This window comes from Culicoides brevitarsis, chromosome 2 (assembly GCF_036172545.1).
Source record: "Culicoides brevitarsis isolate CSIRO-B50_1 chromosome 2, AGI_CSIRO_Cbre_v1, whole genome shotgun sequence".
Taxonomy (NCBI): Eukaryota; Metazoa; Arthropoda; class Insecta; order Diptera; family Ceratopogonidae; genus Culicoides; species Culicoides brevitarsis.
Window position 1 is genome coordinate 18,396,221 of NC_087086.1, and position 25,030 is coordinate 18,421,250.

Below are 25,030 nucleotides of genomic sequence, written 5' to 3' on the forward strand. Positions count from 1 at the left end.
GAAGAGGAGCCGACAACAAACACACACTCGTAAACTTTTTAACACGTATTAGAGGAGGTAGATGTACCATAAAAAAGGTTGTAAAAAGTATGCATCCGCTCTTTGGAGGTTTTTTCTTCATCTACTTCAAATACACACAGACACACACAAAAAGGCACGAAAATCTGATTAAATGTAAACTTAAACTTATAAAGCGAACGAAAATGGATAACAAACAGATTCTACGACGGAGGAAGCGATGCAACACAGCAAGAAATGATAATATTTGATTTCACGTCGTCAGTCCCGAAAAAGTCTACCTGCAATATTAATGTGGATTTAAATGGGATGCCGTATGAAAATTTCATTTCATCATAACTCGGTCCGCAGAGACTCGTCGTTTCGAATATTTTTAGATGCAGATTCCATAATTTCACGTTGGTGTGTGTGAATTTTCCATGAAATGTGTGTAGAAAATCTAAGGCAAGCAGCAAATGTGTGTACAATAATCATAAAATAAAGTAAATTTTTAAGTATATATGTTCAAAATGGAGCAGCAGCGGCACAGAGACGATGACGACGACGAAAGACATGACTGTTTACTTAGAAAAGCTATTTTTAAACGACTTATTTGGAAGATATCTTCTCTGCACGTCTTTATCGTTGCTGTTTTGATCTCATCTGTGCTTCAATGTGTTTGTGAGTAGTTAAAATTTTTGAAAAAAAATAAGAAATTTTACTCTCATTATCTATTTTACACAAAGAATTCACAAAATTCGGTCGTTTCAATCATCAGTCGTGACACAGTTCAATAGGTCCCTTATTTATTTTTAATAGAGACGTCATCTGGTTAACACTCGTCTCGTTCTTAGTTATTTTTTGTTTCCATCCAGAGCCGTTTACAGACAGTTAAGCAGCGAGAAAATGGGAGATGTGATAAAAATTGAAAGAGACGGTAATCGAATACTTTTTCGTAAATACATAAAAGAAGAAGCACAAGAGGAGAAAAAAAAACTTTTTTTTTTTTAAATAAACACACATTTTACACATATAGAAATTTGATAATTTGATAGGAGATGTTGAACAGTTTTTTTTTTATTATTATTTGTTATTTTTACGAGAAATGTTTTAATTTTTGTGGAAGAGACATGAAGAGAGCACTTCCTTTCCTTTATTGATGTTTGTTTGTGTTGCAGTACAAACAAAGTAAAATATGAGTTCGGTTCATAATTGATAAAAATTGTGATGAAAGCGCCAGTTTTTTGTGTTTAGAACTACTGGAGAAGCTTTGTGCGTGTTTGAAATTTGATCATTTTATGAAAAGTAATTTCAAAATGGTTCATTTTTGTTCTTATGAGATCTTTAAATGTGTATTGTAAATAATTTTCTTTATTAGTTTAATGAAGTGAAGTATATCAAAGGGGATTACAATACAATTTGTTTGCATTAAAAGCTTAAAAATACATTTAAATTTATTTTTTATTTATTTATTTTTTTTTAATAAATGATAAAATTATTTTAAAAAAATATTTAAATAAATTCTAATAATTTTAATAATAATTTCATAATTAATTTTAATAATAATAATAATTAATTTAATATTTTTTAAAATATATTTTTATTCATGCTTTTATAAACAAATAAATTTTATTTTTAATTAAATAATAATAATTAATAATAAATATTTAATTTTTAAAATATTATTTAATTTAAAACAAATTTCATTCATTTTATTTTATTTCTTGTTCGTTTTTATTTAATTTTTGTATTATTTTTTTATTTATTTATTTTTAATATTTTTTTTTTGTATTCCCAAATTTATTTTTTTTTTTAATTTAATTTTTTTAATTCATATCTAATATTAATTTAGCATTTTTATTTAATTTAAATAAAATATTAATTAAATTAAATTTAATTAATTTTAATTATAATCAATTAATTAATTATTTTTTATTTATTAAAAAAAATGAAAAAATAAAAATTTCATGATTTTTGAGATAAAAACCAAAAATTAATAATTTTCCAACGGAAACTCATCAAAAAGTGCAATCCATCATCGCTCCATTGAAAATAGATCGACCCATTAACGTGTATAAAACGAACGGTTTTCAACCTTTTTTTATCGTCGATCATCCAAAAATAGACTAATCTCTAACCTTTTATCATTAACGACTCGCGCATACATCGTCGAGCTGCTTGGTAATAAAAACTTGGGCACAAAAAATCACTCTTCAAAAGATATTTAATCGAGCGCTCGTTTAATGTATTTATGGAGGAAGGTGATAAATTAGTGTTATTAATTACGAATCCACTTACTTACTGCTCTTTTATTGTGTTCTAATATTAAAGACGCGCATTATAAAATGTGTGTATGAAATGTAAGCAGATTAATCACCACGCACTTTGTTCGTATTTTAATACTTTTTTTTCGGGGGGATAATTAAATTTTAGTAGCGTGCGATCATTAAAAAACTTTTTTTTTTTTTTGAAATTAATAATTTTATTTTTTTTATCTCAGCTCAGAAGCAGTAAATTTTCGATACAAAGAGTTCCATTCAAGCGGACATAATCGGTCATTGAACATCAACACACCGTTGAAGACAATTCTAATCTGCTATCAGCAATACGCGATGCGGATAACATTGAATGGCGTTGTTGTTACCACTGAATGCTAAATGCTCGATGCATCGGATGGTCTCAACTGACATTAATGTGCTAATTGAATAAATTAACAACAGCCGTGTCTGTCGATACAAATTGCTGCGGTTATTGCATTCATTCGTGTTTATTTTATCAGTTTCTTGAACTCGCGATGCGATGATGACGATTGCGATGATGGGAGAAAAATCTCACGACCCAACAAAGTTTTTTTTTTTTTTTTTTTTGAAAGAAAAAAAGAACGAAATCGACTTAAAAATGATGAATCATCAACACGACAACGAATCGTCATGAGAGCAGCGTCATTTATCGCGAACGACTTGCAGAGATATTGCATAAAAAATAAATATTTAACGCTCCCATTTTTTATTCACCTTTGTTGTGTGTTTGCTGCTCGCGTACTTAGAGAGCAGAAACATTGATTAAATTGAGATTGTTCACAATGACAATAAGAAATGAATGGAGGAATGGAATATCGAAGTGATTGTGAAATCACTGAAAATGTGTAAAAAAGATATTAAAGTTAGATACACACACACAGTTGAACAGGGCAAACGTGAACATCTGCGAAATAATTTTTAAAATGTGACCTGGGCAATTTTTTTTTAATTTCTTAATATTTTAAAATTAATTAAATAATTAATTTTATTTAAAATACTTAATAATTATTTTACTAAAAATTACATGTTAATTAATTAAATATTATTTTTTTTACATAATTAAATTAATTAATTTTATTTTTAAAATACATGAAATTCGGACTGGGTTAAATTTTCAAACAATTTTTTATACAAAGAATATTTATTTTTATTTAATTAAAAAATTGTTAAATTAATATAATAATATTAGGTATAATTAATAAATTATAATAAATTATAATTTATTATTAATTTTTTAAAAATAAAAATTAATTAAAAAAAATAATAATAATTAAATTATTTTATTAATTTAATTTAGAAATCATTTAATTAAATTTTTAAAAAATTATAAAAAAAATTACTTTTTAAAATTTGACCCAGTGCAAATTTTATATATTTTTATAAAAAATCACACGTTCACCCTGTACCATTCACGGGAATATCACATGGAAATTTTATAGATTATCGCATTGTTATTTCCTAGTTGCTTGCTCGTTTACTTGCCTGCCTGTGTGCTAGAAACATGATTATAATATTAATAATATTACAATTACAATTTGGTTATGTTCAAAATATTAAGTACGCTTCTTTCTGCGACGAGTCGGCTTTGTAGTTTTTTTTTTATTATTATTATTGTTATAATAATATAGTGCAATGTTTATTTTTCTAAATATTTTATAAGGGACGTATAATGAGAATTGCATTTCCAGCATTTCTCTGTGTTGCTACCCGAGCGTCGTGTGCAAATCACACAAGATACAAAATAAATTGCTAATGCTTGCACAAATTGTGTTTTTGTTCACAGCATCAAAATACATTGATTACAGGCAATAATATGCCTGTTGTGTCTCTTCTGCTGAACATGAGTGAGATTCGCAAAAACAAACGAACGAACGAGCGAAAGAAAAAAAATATAATATCGTTTTTCCAAATAAATAGACATCACATTTGTATTGTTTTCCCATATAAGACGATTTGGCGAGCAAAAACAAATATACAGCATTAGCATACGACGACGACGAGAGATTCATAAGACACGGATAAAACATTAGTCTTAGTACATATTTAGACATCATTTATATTGTTTTGATTACAGTCAATTTGTTTATCTCACACATTTCATTTCGTTTCGTTTCATATATATAAAAGTTTTAAAACAATAATAATAATTTTTTTCATCCACCTCCTTAAAAACTTTTAAAGTAACGTTTCTTGGGCCTTTGTTAAAACTCGATCGTTGTCGTGATATTGTTTTATTATTATTATTTTCATTCAAAACAAAACTTTTTTTTAATAAACAGTGGTTGTTGTCATGTTGAGTCTCTCGCTGCTTGCTTGTTTTGGTCTTTTTCCTTTGATTGGAACATGTACTTTCACGTGAGATGACTTATTATTGTAACAAAAGGCTTGGCAAATACATTTGTTAGAGAGTAAATAGGAAGTTATATAATATTAGAATTTCGTAAGAAAAGTTATGTTTAAAATTGTATAATACTTAACTAATGATAAGAAATTAATTTTTGCATAAAAATAATAATTATTGATTTATTACAAAAATTAATATTTATTAATAATAAAATTTTTATGTCCTTATAATTAAAAATATTAATTTATACATAAAATATATATCATATATGTTATAGAAAAAAAGTAGTAGTAGTAAAAAATTTACATAAAACAATAAAACTTAAAACTCATAAAAATCCTTAAGACATTCAGTATAATAATAATTTATTATTAAATAACAATAATTATCCAAGAAAAAAAATAAACATGCACAAATCATTATGAATGTTACTTTTTTATATAAATAAATTATATATAATATAATATGTACACACCATGTAATTTAATTATCTCGTTTATTATATGGAATTTTTATTGAATTTGGACACACAAAGCACTTGACTACTTTACGTTGCTCGAAAAATACTTGGCTTGTGCAATAATAACCACCATTAAACATTAACAGAAGTCATTTCAATATAGTACCTACAACATATATACATATAATAATTGTAATTATTGTTAAAAATATATATATCTAACTTTTGTAGGCAACATGACGAAGTAAAAAACCGCGTAACATATATAATATATATAAAATATTGTACAAAATACATGGTTGGATTACTTTTTTTTGCATATAGACATTATCGTGCCTGGCGTATCATATCAAGGCTTCTAATGAATTTTTATGTTGAATATCTCTTTTTTACTCAAATATTTCGTTATACTTTAATTTTGTTTAATTTCAAATTATAATAATGAAACTTTTTGTATAACATTGTTATGTTATATATGTTGCGGAATGTTTGTAAAAAAAAATGTATTAAAATTGCATTTCGTGTCCTTTTTGTTGCATTGTTCACGTTCTTATCAGATTTTAGATCTTTCATTAAATTAATGTTATTATTAAGTTGTTGTCAATATTTAAATATATATGTTGCGCTTATTATTATTATTAAATAAAATGTAATGTTTTGTATAACATATATTGTTAATAATGATGTTTTTGTGTATGTTTAATTGTTTTATTAAACAAAAAATGTGGCAAGTATGTTAAATTAATATACAGAACAAACAATTAATGATTTTTGACAGATTACTCGTTTTAATTATTATTAATAAAGTAAAATAAAATGTTGTGTAGCAATTAAAAAATATTTTGTACGAATACAAAAGGGCAACTATTAAATTAAATTGAGTAAAAAATGCCCCCATTTCTTAAAAAAAATTGTCTCCTGTATTAGATTACGTAAAATCCGATCTTTATCTGTTCAATAGACAGTTTTCGAACAATCGACCGCCATGTCAACATCATTGAACAAGAGAGGTACAAAAACTCACTTATCAAGTTATAGTTACCCATGACGAAACGATCGGTCGAATAACCACAAGAAACATATTTTTTGATGCTTTTCCCCTTTTTTTATTATCATTCGCGCGGCTTTTGTGCGCGACATCCATCAAATCCTTCCAAGAAGTCGACTCATTTTATTTTCATACGAATTTCAAGCGGGTTTTATGACTAAATTTCTTCCTTGTGTGCGTTTATTTCGTCTTGTCTGCGCTGCGATGACCGTTTTGAATGTTAATGGCCCGTACAAGTGGTATTATCATGATGATGACGATGATTATGAAAGAATTTTTCAGAATGCTTTGTAGTTATAATCAAAAATTCATCCCACAATCCACACATCAAAAAAAAAAAGTTGTTAATAGAGACGAAGAAAAAAATACTTTTATCACTTAGTTGAGCTCATACGACGAAGAAAAAAAAAGTAAATACAATGTATGGGTACAAATCAAACGAAAGACGAAAAGAAAGACAAGCATAACATCATTTTATCATTTCTCAAAAGTCATTGCCTGAATTTGTTTTAATAAATGATTGACGAGCACTCCCATAATAAATTATTATTATTTTGTATTGAATTTTATACATTTGTGAGTGTTTCGTGTGTGTTTGTGTGAGTTGGAGTTGTTAAAAAAATGTTAAGAAATCATTTGGATTGTACGCGCCGGCTAGTACTACAAAAAAATAAAAGTATAATAATAATCATGGAAGAGATGGAAAAAAATGTAATCATTTATATTTATTCATCCGCCATCCATCCATCCATGCACAGACGATTTTTACACAATAAAAGATAAAAACAAGGTTTGTATATCTCTCTCGTTTTCTTCGCATCTCGTTTGTTGCGATATTGTCGTAATCGTAACTTAACTTGACTCGATGATGGATGAAAAAAGCGTCAAGAACGAGTGGGCATCATTGTTCAGCAAGCCTTGTAGGCAGAGATGGATTTAACCAAAGGCTAAAAAGGCAAAGTTCTTAGATCTCTAAAAATTTTCAAAAAAAGGCTCTATTTAAACAGAGCAAATTATTTACTAATTTCAAATAAAATAATTGTTTTTCAAAAAAAAAAAAAAAATAAATAAATAAATTAAAAAAAATTTTAAATTATTTTTTTATGATTATTAAAATTATTTTTAAAAAATTATAAAAAAAAATAATTATTATATTATTATTATAAATAATTATAAAATAATAAATAATTTATAATAAAATTATTTTTTATTATTTTAAATAATAATTATTATTATAATAATATAAAATATAAATATATTAAAACATATATATTTAAAAATATGAGGTATGCAAAAAACCTTATATGCCATATTTGGGATGTTCTTTAATTTTTCATGCATTTTTCCAACACATATCTTAATTTTTCTGTTTCAAATTTTTTTTTAGATAAACCTCTATAAAGTAACCCGATAAAATTTGTTAAGTAGAATTTGAGTTATTGCACTACAAAATCCATATATTTTTATTTTAAGGTTTTAAGTTATATATTAATTATATTATGTTATATTACTTTATATAATATCATATAATAATAATATAAACTAAAAAACCAATTAAATAATTAAATATTGTATACATTATAATATATTATATTAAACTTATGATTTAAACTAAAAAAGTAAATAAAAAAAAGTTCATAAGAATCAAAACCCTAAAAACTTAAACTCTTTATAAACTTTTAAAATAAACAAAAAATAAATTAGTTTGTCATTTTCTAACCTTATTTTGAGAATTAAGTTTTTTAAATTAAATTACCTAACTTTTAAATTAAGCTTAAGTCGTAAAGTTAATAATTTTAACTTAAAAAATTTTCCATCCTTGAAGCTAACTACTTTTTACAAACTTCAATGAGTCACTATTTACCCTCTAAAAGATCTTCGTTCATTTCCCCCCTTATCTCGATCCTCGTTTTCATATATTTTTGGAGTTCAAAAATGCTTTCCTGGAACTGTGATGATACATTTTTTATAACACAATTTTTTTTATTTAAGACTTGAGACATTTAACACGAACAAATACACAATATCACGTTCGTTTATCGTGTCTGTATCAGTGATACGTGTTTGTATGGCTCTCTATAGGCCAGCTAGAAGATATTATATTTTTGTTTAAGAAGACCATGAAAAGGAATTTTATTTTATTATTTTGAAGTTGAACTAAAAAAGGCATTCAGCTTACTACACAATACATACAAATTCTGTACGAGGTTCGTTTTGTGTATGAAAGATTTTCAAAGCAAGCAGAAAATTGTACGTACGCTTTTGTAATCAGTCATGATGATAATGTATCTTTAAAAAAAATGTGTTTTTTTTCATATTCTTCTTTCTTTGTTCGTGTTTTTCTCTCTCTCGAGTCGACTTGAATTGGATTGGATTGGATTTTTTTTTGTTGTTTTGCTCGTTCTAACCTTCGTACGTAGGTTACGTGATTATCAGATTATAATGAATTTCCTTTAGTTTTTACATGAATTCAGGTTTTTTATTATCCAAAGCGTTTTTTTCTTTTAAATTTTATCTCAGATGACTTGACGAGTTGTAAGTGCCAGGAGGAGGAGGAAGGAGGAACATATGGCAACTGAAGTTATATTTTTTTTTGCACAAATTTTTATTTATTTTACGAAAATGATAAGAAATCACCTTTTTTTTCGTTCATCATCAACTTGATACTTTATCCATGGTGCAAAAGGATACCCTACTGAACTACCTGGCTTCCTTTTATGTTTGAATTATTATTGTTTATCTTGCACCTTTTGCCGTCTTTTTATGTACTTTGTGCAATAAAATGAAATAAGTTGACTATAACAACAAAAGGCTTATCTCCGTACGTAAGTTCTTCTGTATGACGAAAGAAAACGAAGAAAAAAATGAAAAAAAAACGAGGCATATGCATGAAACATGCAAGAAGGTATTTATATACAACAAAAAAATAATACCTTGATCCATATCACTTTAGATCTATTTAATGTTTGTTTGTTATATTCCTGCTTGGACAACATTTAAAATATTTTTTTTTTATTTTTTGCCTGATTGCCATATGTAGATTTTTTTATCCACACATTTTTCGGGCATGCAAGGCGTGAACTTTGCAAAATTTTAAGAATTTGATTGTCTCTCATTCCTACATATGACCCGAATTCAATTTGCACAAACGAAAAATCTGAGATTACTTTCATTATAATATTCATGAGCACTCGAGAGACGCGTTTTGATGCAAGAACGGAAAAAATGAAACAAAATAACCCATAAAACTTATAATTTTATGAGTTTGAAATGTAATAAAAAAAAATTGTGTTGTGTTTGTATGGAAAATGAGTTCACGTGTGTGAAGTGATGAGTGAAAGAAGCGAAGGAAGGGCAGGAATCGCGGTTTTTATTAATTTATGAACAAATTCATTGGTCCCTTTAAGATTTGCAAAGAAAAAATTAAAAAAATTTAAACAAAAAAAGTCGTAAAATAAGATTTTTGTTAAAAAAAAACTATAAAATGTTCAAAATACTAAAAAAATGATAAATTTGCAAAGGTCGTGTCTGATAATGCAGTAAAAAAACCTTTACAAGAGGCCATTTATAATTTTAAACAAAGAAGAACGAAAATTTGCAACCCAATCGTGCGAAATAAAGGGGAAATATTTTGCATATACGAAGAGTCTCGTAATCATTCGATGTTATAAGACAAAATGATATGGTTGAGAGCTGCTTTTGAATTGAATTGATATCGTTTTATATTATATTTAAAACACCGTTTCATACACACGAACGAAACACATTAAATATTTCCCTTTATTTCCTTTCCCATATCCATTCGTTTTAACACAGAGACCTGTACAACTTTTTTTTTTGGACTGTACTAACAACATTCATACACAGAACAGCCCATAGTTCATATTGATCACTAAAAGATTTATATTTAAAATACTTTGCGTATACACGAGAGATTCATTCTTAGAACGAAGCAAAAGAAAAGAAAAAAAAAACAGATTTACTCCATTTCATATTACGAGTCTTGGTACACGTACGAGATATTAAACAAGAAGAGACGATGAGATGATGAAAAAAAGAAGAAGATTTAGGTTGATATTGAATGGAGATGAGATGAGATGCGATGCGAGAGAATTTGTGTTCCAAAAATACACAATACGCGTTCAATGTTTGATAATACAGCTACGGCTTGTTTATACACACAAATAAATAGTAATCCATCATTTTGTTAAAAAATGCATAGCATATGGCTCAGGCAGTATCAGCAGTGTACGAGATTCGTTTTTTTATTATTATTATTATTGTCTATGTATTTCTACGAGCAAGACGAGAAGATATTTACTGAGAAAAAAGTCGTGTTTCATTTATTTAACAAACGCTTGTGGAATGATTTTTAAAAATGTTTATCTTTTATCTCTTCAAGACATGACGTTAAAGTGAATTTCTCGAAAACCATCCTTTGAGCGATCAGCGTCGAGTGATGATGATGACTTTTTTCTTAATAACATTCCTGGGTGTTTAAATTAATTTATGTACACTATTTTTTATTTTATAATTGAATGAAGTTTTGTTCATGAAATATTTTAAAAAATAATTTTAAACAAAAAAAAAATAATAAAGTTTATTTAAATATTAAAATGTATTAAAATATAATTAAATTAATTAAATTTATTAATTAAAGAAAAAATAAAAAAACTATTTTATTTTATTTTGTTTTTTTTTTTTAATTTTATTAATACTGAAATATATTTTTTTTAATTTTATAGTTTTAATAAATTTTTTAAATAACATTTTGATTTTTAAATTCTATTTTTTATTAATTTTAATTTTTATTAATAACAAATGATTTTTATTTATTTTTTTTTTTAATTCATTATTTTTTAAAAAATTTTCAATAATTTTTAATTCTAAAAAAATAATTTAATTTTGATTTATTTTATTTTTAGTTTTAATTTTTTTTTAAATTAATTAAAAAATAAATTTTAATTTTTAAATTTACTTAATTTTTTTTAAATCACATTCTAAATATTTTTATTAATTCTAAAAATATTAAATTTTTATTTATTATTTTTTTATGTTTTTATAATAATTCGTATCATTTAATTTGAAAAAAAAAAATTAATTTTTAAATAATTTCAGCAAAGCAAAAAAAAAATACAATAAATTAAAAACGAAACAGTTAATTTAATAAATAAAACAAAAATCACTTTCTATCTTTTTTTTCACGCGTCTATAACACCGAAAATAAAATTTAAAAAAAACTATAACAAACCTCTTTATTTCAATTTAATTTAATTTATTTCAGCATTATGCAATAAAAATAATAATAATTACAAATATTTACCACTACACAAAAATTTATCTCTCTCCTTTTGTTATTTATTTTACTTTTCTATCAATTTTTACAATATTGTCGAATAATTAAACCAACCAGCCAAAAAGCAAACCAGCAACAAAAGCTCTTTTTTATGATAAAAAAAAATGTATAATTATTTATTTTTTTATTTTTATTACACAACTAAGATAAATTTTCGGTGAAATGAAAAGTTTTTAACAAGACGTGAAAATTGAATTTGATACATAATGAAAGATATAAAAAAATGAATTAAATATAATAAATAAACGATTAACTGAGAAGTTGAAAGCCACAGACGCAAGAGAGCAAAAGAGACAGAAAACATCAAATTAATCATTTTTTTGTTACTTTACTTTTGATTTCGAAACTTCTCTGTGTCATTTTTGTTTTTTTTTTGTGTTACAACAACGACGATAACTTGATGAAATTTTTGCTATTTTATTTCTTTATTTATTATTCGTGAAATAAAATTGAGTGATGAATCATGATCCGAATCGTATCATAACATTGGTTAACGAGGCTTGTCTCGACACAGCGAGTTAACAGTGTTAACACGACGAAGAAAAATCAAAGTTAGCATAATCTACGCGTTCCGATGATTCATTTTATTAGTATAACATAATTTCGATGCGCATTTGTTTGGGTGACACAAAGAAAGTTCGACGAAACACGTGTGGCCAATAGAGTCACACACACACACATATCGAAAGACGCACATTCCCTCAGTACAACACTATTCATTATGGGGACATAAAAGAATCGTAAAGGATAAAAGACGCATATCCTGTTCTAATATTCTTTCATTTGTATTGCGTCGTAAGTTTTTTTTTATTTACCAACACAAACGCATGAAACGCACATCAAGTGTCGTTTTCGTTCACGTGCTTGATGTTCCGAGTGCTTCGGTAGCAGCAAAGTGAATGATTTACTGTTTAGAATGAGATAATTTCTTTTGGACGACGAGTTCCCCCCAAAAATTCAATGATGTCGTTGCGTCGTGCGTTTTAACCGATATTAACCCCATAAAAGTCGTCAATGATGATGTTATGGTGTAATAGTTTAGAAAACGCATGACTCTTTAATGTTCAATCATCATCATCAACATTCAGACATGATGCGATATTGCGTCAAGTTTTGAAATTACCACGCTCTTGTGTGTATTTGTGTGGCGTTGATGGTTGATTAAAAGAAATATAATTATTATTAAATTGTAAAATTTCGTATTATTTTATAGTGTTTTATATGGATTATCGCACGAAAGTCATAAAGTTGCGTACAAATGCGGAGAGGTAGAGGAAAAAAAGGTAAATCTAGACATCATCAACATCGCATTGAGAGTATATCACAAAAGTTTTGCGTACAGAAATTGCCTTTAATATATGAGCTAGAGGAAAAAACAACAACCTACGCAACTAAATTTAGAGTGTAGGTTAAACAAGGTACGTTAACGCGTGCCCTGGAAAAAAAATTTTGTGGATTTTAAGGGATTTTAAATTTTTTAGTACTAAAAAATTGAAATTTGTACTAAAAAGATTTTTTTATCTTTAAAGATTACTGTCGTTTTTTTACAAAATTTATTTATTTCTTTAACTTGTGTTTCAAAAACCAATTTTTGTACATTTTTTACACTAATTATTATTTTAAAAAAAATTAGTACTAAAATTTGTACTAAAAAAATTTGGAAAAATTTAAAACCCAAGTTTATTAACTGTAGATATAAAAATTTTCAATTTTAAACATTTTCAGTAGTAATAATTTTAAAAAAACGACTAAATTAATTTAGAACTTATCAGTTTTAATTATTTTAACTTAAATAAAAAATTTTTAGTACAAAAATTCTAATTATATTTTTTGTAAATTTTTAGTACTAAATTAACAACCAAAAAAATATTAAAGTAAAAATTTTTAAGATAAAAATTTATTTTTTTTCTTGAAACGTTGAAACTAAAAAGAGCAATTTTTCGTCAAAAAATTTCCCCTACCAAAACTTTTCTACCAGGGCATTAATTGGAAACTTATTGCAATATCATTGTGTACGATTACAGCGAGAAACTCAAAAAAGGTAATTAGGGTGACTAATTGAGGCGTACGAGATTAATCATTCCCTTTAGCTCACCGCGCAAACCAACGATAATTTTCATACAAAATTTAACTAAACAAAACAAAGCAAAAAAAAAAACTTGTAAATTTATTCACTTACCTCAATGGAAAGACATGATAATATCCGATTGGTAATATCTAAATCTGAGTCATCGTCATAGCAGCAATTATCGATATTGCTCGGAGATGCTTGTCGCTGGTCTTTCGACGAGTCAAAATCATCGGCAGCTTGCTGTTGCTTTTGCTTGTTCGTTAACTTGATGATGGACGATTGCAGGGAACGCAAGTTACTATTTTTGCTGCCATGCGAGCCCAACACATAGTTGCCAGTGGATGTGCTGCTCGAGTCGCTAAACAAGCGATTTGATTCACTATCACTGCACAAGGCGAGACATAGGCGACAAATTTGATAGAATTTTGGCGGTATAATTGGATTTTTCGCCGTGTTTGTTGTTGTTGTTGTATTATTATTATTTGTCATGGTGGTACTCATTTTTTTTGAATTTTTCGCGTTATTCTTACTTGTATATCATTAACAAAGCATTAATTTACTTTAATTAAAACTGAAATTCACACACATAAATTTTTGTTGCTGATGCTGCTGCTGCTTCTTCTTAATTCAATTTTATTTTTTGAATCAATCAAAAAAATATAGATTTTTATATATAATTATTTTTTTCATGTATATCTTTATATTTATAAGAATCACTTAATGGTGTTGTACCTTATCAATTATATGTATTACTTTTTTTTAAGTATCATTTATTTACACTGCAATGTGCAAAAATCATAGAGTTGCTTATCCAAGTGGTAGAGGAGCATTGATCGCAGAGAAATAAAGAAGAGATTATAATCCAATAAATCCACTTATTGACAGTCAATGCCAAGTAAATGTACACTGGAAACAAAAATAAATTGATTTTTCTTAACTACACACAACTATAATATAATAATTATAATGATTAAGTGATCTAACGACGAAACGAAGAAATGAAACAATTCTTGATGAGTAAGTTGATAAATTGTTCACTTTAAAAGTTTTTTAATTTTACACATTATTTTGTGTAACTTTTTTAATTTTTGTTCATTTATGAGAGTTTATTTTATTTTTCTTATATTTTTTGCGCTTACAACACACGAGAATTATAACAAAAATATAGAAGCACGACTATGTTCAATGGAAGCCAAACTATATACTACGTCAATGAATATGATAAAAGCACAATAATGCTGTGCTCTGCTGCTGTTATTATCCAATTTTACAATACAGACGCAATTTGAAGTGCGGTGAGTATGTGTGTGGCACCAATACTAAAACAACGGAAAGTACGAACGGGGGAAATGTGTGCATGTATGAGACTCTCTTTCTATCTGTTGATGCTCTCTCTCGCGGATTTTGATACACACGAGAAGAAGTAGGGTGACACAGAAATTGATCTTAAGAATTTTGGTCAAAATTTTTAATTTAAGAAATTTTTAATTTCTAATTTCAGGGAAAGTTTAAATCAATCAACTTATGGTCAAAATGGCTCATACCAAAAATTACACAACAAGAAGGAGAAATCATTGAAGAAGTACCAACTTTATATAATTACAAATAATTCAAGAAGGTTCAAAGTATTCGACTATCGACCTGATGACTTATGTAAACTACATACAATCAACATTTCATAAAATTGAAAATACAAACAGCTAAGTTAAAGGTCTTGAACACAGTTCTTTTCACAAATGATTTATTCTATAAGAATGAATGATACACTGCTACACTGCTTGATCCGATTTTCCAAAAATGTAACTTTGTTGGCAAACTTTGTGAGGACTTGCCTTTGTAAACTTATACCAATCATCAACCTGCCTCAAACCCGCCATAATTCATCATGATTCTTCTCGGAAGATTCGTTCATATGAGCAACTTTTAATATTTCAATTTTTAACATGACATATATTAAGATATCGACCGATTGAAATATATTTTTTTCTAAGAAAGTCAATTGATTTGGATAAGAAATAACATGAACTAAGTAGAAAAATTTTAAAAAAATTTACAAAGGTTCAATAGAAAATTTCAAAGCACTTTAAAATATTTTAAAGTTTAGAATTTACGCTTTTTATCAAAATCATTTATATTTAAAATGTTTGCTCAATTAAAATTTTTATTAAGATTTTTTTTTTAATTTAAATTAATTATTTTTGACTTTTTTTTAATCTTAAATTCTACCTGAAATAATATTTTGAACTTAAAATTGCTAAATTCCTGTTCACCCTAATCCATCGTCATATTCTCTCTTTCTTTCTTAACACCGACAACATTGTATAGGAATTGCATAGAATAATTTCTTTTGTATTTGTGCACTCACAAATACCGTCAAACATTCGTCTTATATACCTAGCAATAGTTTACTTATCCGCACCACACAACCCGTGTAGGTACAGTTAATTTTTTGTTTGTCGAAATAAAAAGAGCTTAACACTAACCATCCACACGGCATAGAGTATATCTGAGACATCTGCTTGAATAAATTTCTTTGTTCAGTCACATACCTCCATATACCTACTTACACTTTGAGCTCCGACTTGCATACACGATTATACGACCAACACGTGAAACGTACAAATACCATTAAACACATATTAGATGAAGCAATCGCTTCTCTGTTCCGTATCATTTCAATTATTATTTTATTTTATACTATTGTCTATATCTCCTCTTTTGTTTTTTTCTTTTTCTTCTTCTGTCTTGATGTATTTCTTACATAGCCGAAAAATCATTAAATACATAAATATCGTAATCGCGCGCGCTAAGCGTTTTTTGATACACGACACTCATTCGCATAAATGTACATTTATCACATAATCATTAATAGTTTAAGAGTCGCATTCGTTGTCTGTCTCGATTCGCTCTGTGTGTAGAATTTTTATCATTTTCACGCAACATACACATTACATGAGAGACGCACATGTTCTATATATAATGAGTAATATTCCATTTCATTTCACATTTTTTTTTTTTTAGTTACTCAAATTAATACATAGACAATTTTTTTTTGAGGTTCGGACAAAAACTTCTTAGGTAGATAACAGACTTTTTTGTTCGTCTTCTTAATTTTTGTAATTTTTTTTTTGTGGTATCTGCTATTATTATCGTCTGTATATACCGCAAAGTCTGTATCGTTACACAACGAAAAAATTGTTAAAGACATTCGGTTCATGCTTTATCTACACAATACGCAATTTTGTTTGTCCTCCACGAAAAAGGTTTAATAAAATATAATAATCTACCTACTACGGCGACTCATGCTTTTTTCGTGTGTGAGTGTTGCGCGTATACGAAACCAATTAAATGGGAGAGTCTTAACACTTTGATTATTATTGTTACATTAGATTAGGTATCTTGAATAGTTAGTTGTGCGTTGTCGTATACCGCAATTTATGATGAAATTAAATAAAAAGGCATTTGCTGCTGTTGTAATGCGTGTACTGCTTTTCCAATGAGGCACAATTGTGCGTTTACAATGATTTTGATAGAGGAGTTCTTTCTGTTTGATAGAAGCCAGCACGGTAAAGTCGAGTCGACGTAGAAAGGAAAGGAGGAAGTGATGTTCAATTGTGTGGTTTGTCAGTTAACTGGGTTTCTGTAGCAACGCACAATGATGCAGGCACAGTCATGTCATGTGTAGCCTTGGAATAAAGTGATTTGTGATTGATCTCGCGCGATAGGTTAAGAGTTGAGGCATTTTTACGAGGCGCGTTTAATGTGATATTGTGAGAGAAAGAGAGACAACTTTCAAAGTAAATGAACATTTTTATGATTAAAAGTTTAAAAAGTTAATGAAAGTTGCTAGATTTTAATTTATTTTTTTCCTTTTTTAATTAAATCAGGGCTAAAAAATATTACTTAAAATTTACAAAAGTCAAAAAAATCAATTTACGATTTTGAATAATTTTCAATATATATATATATATTTCACTATTTTTGAAATATAAAAAAAAAAGTTACAACTTTTGACTTTTAACTTTTTCACTTTTTTCAGGTTTTGACTTTCAAGTTTTTCGGTGATGATAAAAATACTTTCCAATGTTTTTTATAAAAATATTAACTTTTTAATTGTAAAAGTGTAAAATGTATTTTCGGTCAAAATTTTAATGTTTGTTTAAAAATTTTTTTTCAAAATTTTCATATAAATATCATAATTTCAAAATTCAGTTTAATTTTAAAATACTTGAATTTCTTTGAAAATTTCAAATGTAATTGTATAAGAGACATTCAAATTTTTTTAAAAATATGAAAGAAAAATTATTAAAATTTTAATTTAATTTCAACTCAAGTAAATAATTTTTATATGAATATTTTAATTTTTAATTAAAATCGCTCACAAATTTACTTTGTATATGAAAATTTTAATTTATTTAAAAAAAGTTATTCAATTTAAAAATTAAATATTTTTAAAAATAACAAAAAAATAAATTAAAATAAAAATTTAATAGTTTTACAACTCAAGCTCAAATCTTGCAAATGATTTTTTTTATTTTTATTTAAAATATTCATAAATTTACTTCTAATTTTAATATATAAAAAACATTAAATTTCTTTCAAAAATCTTTAAAAAAAACTTTCATTAAAATTAAAAATTTGAAAGTTTTTTACAACTCAAGTTCAATATCCCTGTCTCCCACTCCAATTTCCAACACTCAAATCCATCACATTTACGCCGAAAAAGAAAATTGCTTGATTTTTTTGTTATATTGCGTCATTTTATTACGATTTATAATAACTCTCCAACATCAACCATGTACACAACTGCTACACTAATCTACGTTGATATGAGCCACACAGCGCATTAATTTTAATTCGTAGTTTTTTGTTTCTTCGTACAATATTCGCATAAGGCACACATATTTCTTTCATTCATGATTATTATAACGAAAAAATTACACACAAAATGTTGACGGACTGATGAAATCTCATTTTTTTTGCCATTGCTTTTCAAAATCAGATTAACACGCTCGTTGTTGACGAAATCTTCACCGCGCTCCATGATAATGTGTGTGTGTGTGTAGAAAACGTAACAGTTGATCATTTCAATTTTAATCATGATAAATTTATTATTTTTGTGAGTACTTGAGGCAACACAACGACGATTTCTCATTCATTTCATATATTGGAATAACTTACTTCTTCTTTGATACGAAATGGCAGCTGTTACACGATTTATGGATATCAGTCCCGTTCCATGTCGAATGAATATTTAAGGAAGCAAGGTGGTAGATATGTAATGTCTTTTATTTGTTGAAGACAGGTTTTTTCGGGTAAATACTGCGTTGCGGAAGACATTGAACTCCCTCGGTCCCCGAGTAAATCGAAAAAAGGTTCCGCGTAAATGTTCCCCAGACCATTGGCGTGATGTGCGTTAAACCGCAATTTCGTCGGGTTGTTAATAGTTGACCTGTTTAAGACCATGAGAAATCCCAAACAATCACCGAAAGAGCGAAAATTGATAAAAAAAAAAGGCACAAAGCAATGACATCATATATTTTTCTTTCCCATCCACTTTTGGCATAACAGCAACAAAAGCAGTCTGTGAAAAAGAGAACTGCGCTCAAACAACTAGCAAACAGAATGATTATTTATTTTATTATATTTAATATTATTACCTGAGCTCTCTTACTGCTGCCTTTCATTCACATATATGCATGCGATAATACCGATAAGGTTGCCTCTTTTTTTATTTTCCTGCCTTCGTGTCGTATTTGCTCAAAAAATATACCTTTATTTTTTAACAACAACAAATATTTCGGTTTAAATTGCTTATCGTTCGTTCATCTACTTATTATTTATTTTTTTTTCTTCATTCCAAAAGCGATTCCGAACACTCGTTGTCGTCTTCGTTGTCGTTGCGATGTTTTGTTATTATTACCTTCCTCGCTTCGCACATATGGTTGATTTGTGTCTTCGAAGACGACGATCAGTTTTGCATTTGTTCGCACATTCAAGCGGGACGTGAGTTGTATTATTGTTGAGATAACACAAAAAATAACACAACGACGCTGATATCATTCATACTTTGGTTGCTTGCCTTGTCATGAATTTTTTGAATTTTAGAAATGGTTGACCAACCTGACTCTGTTTTAGGGGTTTCGGAAAATATTGAGATGGGATTTTTAACCTAAATAAACAATCATCAAGAGAGGCATCTATTCGGGATCGATCGATTTCCTTCCTATTACTGTGTTTCTTTTTGAGGCAAGTGCAATAAGGGAAGTTGTTTCATATTTTCTTCAGTTCAGATAAAAATTTATGACATTTTTATAAATAATATAAAAAAAAAATTAAAATTGTTTTAGAAAATTGATAAATCTGAGATTTTAAATATTTTTTTATAATGAATAAATTTTAAAATTAATTTCTAACTTAAAAAAATGAGAATATTTTGGAACAATAAATGACAATAAATTAAAAAAATTACTTAAATTAATTTAAAATTGTATCGAATTAATTATTTTAATTGAATTATTTTTTTTTGTCAATTTTTTTTTTTGAAAATTATTTTTTTTTTTTAATTTAATCTTCTAATTTTTATTTTATTTTATTTAATAATAATAAATTCTTAAATAATTTATTATTATGTAGTTATTTTAACTATTAAAAATTATATAAAAAAAAATTGAAAAAATGTTAAAATTTAGAAATTTTTTTGCAAATTTTTATTATTTTTAATAATTTTCCTATTGTTTAATTCTTAATTTTTATTTAATTCTTAAATAAACTAAAAAATTAGAAAATTATTTCTACTATTAATTTTTTCTGATTATCAAGAAATTCTAAAAATAATTTTTATTTTTTAATAATTTTATTATATTTAATTTAATTTTTTAATTTAATTAATTTTAAACAAATTTTATTTTTTTTTTATTTATTTTTTTAATATTTTTTATTATTATTATTTTATTTATTTTTTAAATATTCAATCATAAAATCTATTTAAATAAAAATATTTTTTATTTTTCAGATCTTTTTTGTGAAGTGAAAAATTTTTCCTTATTACATTAGCCTAAAAATATCTAGTTATTGGATGCAGAAAAGATATCACGAAAAATCGACTCACATAAAATAAAATCTATATTTGTAATAAAATAATACGGATTTTCTGCATGTTTCATATTCGAGTATGAGAGATTGCTCAGTCACACAGTAGATTGGAGCATGTTACACAGAATTTGGTAATTAATTTATCGCTTTGCCCTTGTTTCTACGAGCAACGAGAGTCGGATGTGTGTTGGTCCACCTCGTTATTTTCTCGGGTTTTACAGGCGAATATATTGCATATTTTACAGAAAATGGATTAAATATAGATTATATACGACGACGACGATGACATACGAAGACAGCATATCAAGCTGGCAGTAACGATGCGCAATATTTCTCGTAGATGTAAAGTATTTCGGTTGAAAATGCCAAAAATATTCGCACGCCATTCGCATTCGCTGTTCACTGTTCACCAGAAAGTCTAAAAAGTATCGCAGACGAGCGCGGACAACAACAGAGCAGTGAGAGATGACGATGATAGCAGCAGCAGCAGCAGCGACATGTAAAAGGGAAACAAATACGACGAATCATCCAGACAGAACATGGAGACGTTGTTATATGTTATATTTTATTATCATTTACTTTTATCCTCCTAGTTTGAACAACGCACAACGCATGTAACATTGTACTTCCAAACAAAAATACGTCACAGTCACATACATGCATTCCTCGCTTGTTTCGGTGTTCTTTTATTGCTACTACACGTCGTGCTACAGACAAAACGGACACGGACGACGGAGATATTTTTGTGCCTCTTTTACTACGAAAATACTCAGAGTTCTTAGCATTTTCTGTGGGTACGACGACGACGTCTGTACATTTCCTCTTTTTATTTCATTATATTTTATGTCTTTCCCCTGTTTGCTGCAGTTTTTGTGTGTGCCTACCTACCTACAAGTGAAGTGAAGAAAGATAAACGACAAGAAGTATATAACGAACGAATAATAAAATAGATATCAGACTCGAATTCTGCTGCCTTTTGTTTAAAAATACATAATATATGGATTGCGCTCCGAAACGATGATAAATGATAAAAAAGAATTTGGAGAGGAAGAGCGTGAGAGGTGATAATCGTGAGATAGACCAAAGACGATCGTTGTGTGGTCCGAGTCATAAAATATCTTGATTTCGTTGAAAGTCTTAATTAAAAAGGTAACTTTAATGATCTGCTCCAGAAATTGAAACGGAACAAAAAGATTAAGAAATCATAATTTGGGAATTTAAAACAAAAATATTTAAATTTCTTTGAAAAGCCAATTCAGCAGATATTCAGCAAATTTTGAATAAAAGTCAATTGAAAATCGACTCAAATAACTCGACTTGAAATAAAAAAAAATTTATGAAATGTCTTTTGAGTTTGCTGAATACATGCTGAATATCTTTGTGGTGTAACAGTTAGCTTAAAAAAAGTTGCTGAATATAATTTGAATTTAACTTTTAAATATTTTGCATTAAAATTTACTTTAAAACAATTGTTCAATAACGTAAAACAAATTTGCTGAGTATGTGCTGAATTGAAAATTTTAAGAGTATTTTTTCAATCAAATTTTTTAAAACAAAAATTTGCTGAAGTTAATTTATTATATAAATTAAAAAATTTGCTGAATATCTGCTGAATTTAAAATTTTAAGAATTTTAATTGATTTTTCAATTATTTTCAGCAAAATAAAAAAAATTCTGAATTAATTTCTTTACAAATCAAAAAAATGCTGAATTAAAAATTTTAAGAATTCTAAGTTATTTTCCAATTATTTTCAGCAAAATAAAAGACATAAATACAAACTTTTAAAAATAATTTATTTTGCAAATTAAAAAAATTAGCTGAATATCCGCTGAATATAGTTTTTTTAAATTTAAAAATTTCGTTGAATTTTATAATTCTATTTAAATTGAATAATTTTTAAATCCCAAATTTTGCTGAAAAAAATTATGAAGTTATCTAAATTTAAAATCTTGCTAAAAATCATTTCAAAGTTGCTGAATTCTCATAAATTTAAAAATATTTTAATAAAAATCAAGTTAGACAATTTTTTATGCTGATAATTTAATATTGCTGAATATCATAATTTTTTGGCCCAAAATTCGATTTGTAATTAAAACAAAAACACTCAATAATAAGTAACGTCTAATCTCTTTACTCAACAAAAAAAAATATTCTTCTGATTAAATCACTGTAATAAATCAATTCAGCACAAAAAATGCTAAATCAACCATTTCCTCGAACGTACAGCAGCTATCTATCCATTTATCGCAAGACTCATCAATAACTTTTTTTTTTCCTCCGTGTTCGTACATTGATTGCCCCACGTACTCTCTCACCCAGTTCATATGACATCACAACAGCACTCCCTCATATGCATCGGCAGCGTACAATGGAGAGAGAGCTTCGAACAATATTCAGTTGTAATGATAATGCAACAAAAGTCAGGCATTGCGTCTGTGCACTATTATGCAGTAGTAGGCTTTTGTTTTCTTTATCATTTTATCATTAATGTTATATACCGAGGCACACTACCACACCTACACACGGAAGAAGGCACGCTACGCGGAAAAGCTTGTACGGAGCTATGCAGGTATTGTTGTTTGCACGACGACACATGAAAAAAATTATTATTGTATTCTTATCAGCATTTCGATATTATAATCATTATTATTTTTTTTTCTGTGCCTTTTTTCTATTTATAGTTGTAGCAGCTATCAGATAATCAAATAATAATACGAAATGAGCTCGGCGCGGTGTGAAGTGCTCGTTGTTTGGCTTCAATTTCAATCGATATTATTTTATTTTTTCGATATAATCAATTTTTTTGTTGTTTGTTTCATTTCGTTCGTTTCTGGTGACATTATAACCCTTTAACTCAGCGAGCCTCAACGAGGAAGTTTATCACTGAGGGCAATCTCGCGAAAATAATTGACTTACCTTTAAATATTTTTTTTGCTTTGCTTTTGCTTTCAGGTTTCAAGGTTCGTTGTACGTCACGATAACAAAAAAAGGTTTTTTTGGTGTGTTTTATTTATTCAAGACGAAAATTGATGCAACACATGCAGAGTGCTTGGATCTCTCCTCGCTGTGTGTCTGTGTCAGTGTGTGTGTGTTATTATTAATTTATGATATTTATTTTGTTTCTTTATTATTCACACTTTCGCAATTCCTATTTTCGGATGATAAAGACTGTGGGGCATCTCGGCAAACACATAAATGATTCATCGGAAATCAAAACGAGAAGAAAAGTGGAGGTGAACAAAACACTTTGGAATTTCGTGTCGCTACAAAATTCTTTTATCACTATTTTGCCATTCGATGATTTTTTTTTCTGAGTCATCTGGCGGAGTGGGAAGTATTTTTCTTTTTTTTTTTTGTTTTTTTTTTGCTACAAGTGGTACAGTTGAGAGAGACACGTACAACACAAACACCACATTTATTACATTTAATTACAATTATTTAATTATTTATAATTTTTTATATCATAATTTTATTTTATTTTATATTAAATATTTATTAATACAAGGGGGAGATAACACAAGACAGCATTTTTATCGAGAGGTTGTGTTGAAACTGACTTTTGTCTGTCTCTCTTCCGTACACTGCTGTACGTGGTATACATGTGTCTGATATGCGCACGATAAAACACACGGGTTTTATATAAAATTTATTCACATATCAGTGTTTGATTGCAAAGTTGTCGTTGGCACACCAAAAAATCGTCTTTTTTGTTAATTCAGCTCAGAAAATACTCAAATACCAAATATTTTATCACTTTCGAACGTCTCAATTTATTAAAAACAAACAAAAAATGTCTTATTTACAGAAATCCAAGGAAATAATGGAAAAATTAAAGAAAGAAAAAGAAGAAAAGATGAGGAGGAAAAATGATCCAAAAGTTTATCACGAAAGAAAAAAGTTGGAAGAGATGAAAGACGAGAAAATTACTGAAAGAGTGGCAAAAAATGACTTGAACGAAGTTGATAGATTCAAAATCATGAGGAATCTGAGGGAGGCTTATCAAGACAAGAAATTCGTAAAGAAAGAAATTAAATTGAAACGACAGAAAAGGAAGGAAAAGCAGGAAAATCTTCAAGAAACAAAGGATGGAGGAGTTACTAAAAAGAAAAACAAGAAAAAGAAGAAGAAAAATTCTGAACAAAAAGACGTTTCGAGTAATTCATGAGTTTTTGGATCATTTTTGTATTGTAAATAAATGTTAAATTTATAAAAAAATTTAAAAAATGGCTTTTTACTAAAAATTTCATTAAATTTTTTTCAAGAAATGAAATTTTTCCGTATTTTCAATTAAATTATTTACTTCAATAAAAAAAAAAAATATAAAACTTTATGTTCAAATTCATGAAAATTTTCAATAA

At 27.2% G+C, this 25,030-nt stretch overlaps 1 protein-coding gene across 1 annotated transcript in view; it reads right to left on the reverse strand.

Annotated features, from left to right (window-relative positions):
• Positions 1-14,523, reverse strand: part of LOC134829714 (putative uncharacterized protein DDB_G0277255) — a 60,249-nt gene extending 45,726 nt beyond the window's left edge. The window contains exon 1 of the mRNA XM_063842934.1: positions 13,685-14,523. Within this exon, the coding sequence (XP_063699004.1) occupies positions 13,685-14,077 (393 nt within the window). The 5' untranslated portion in view covers positions 14,078-14,523. The remainder of the gene's footprint in view (positions 1-13,684) is intronic.
• Positions 14,524-25,030: the final 10,507 nt, after the last annotated feature.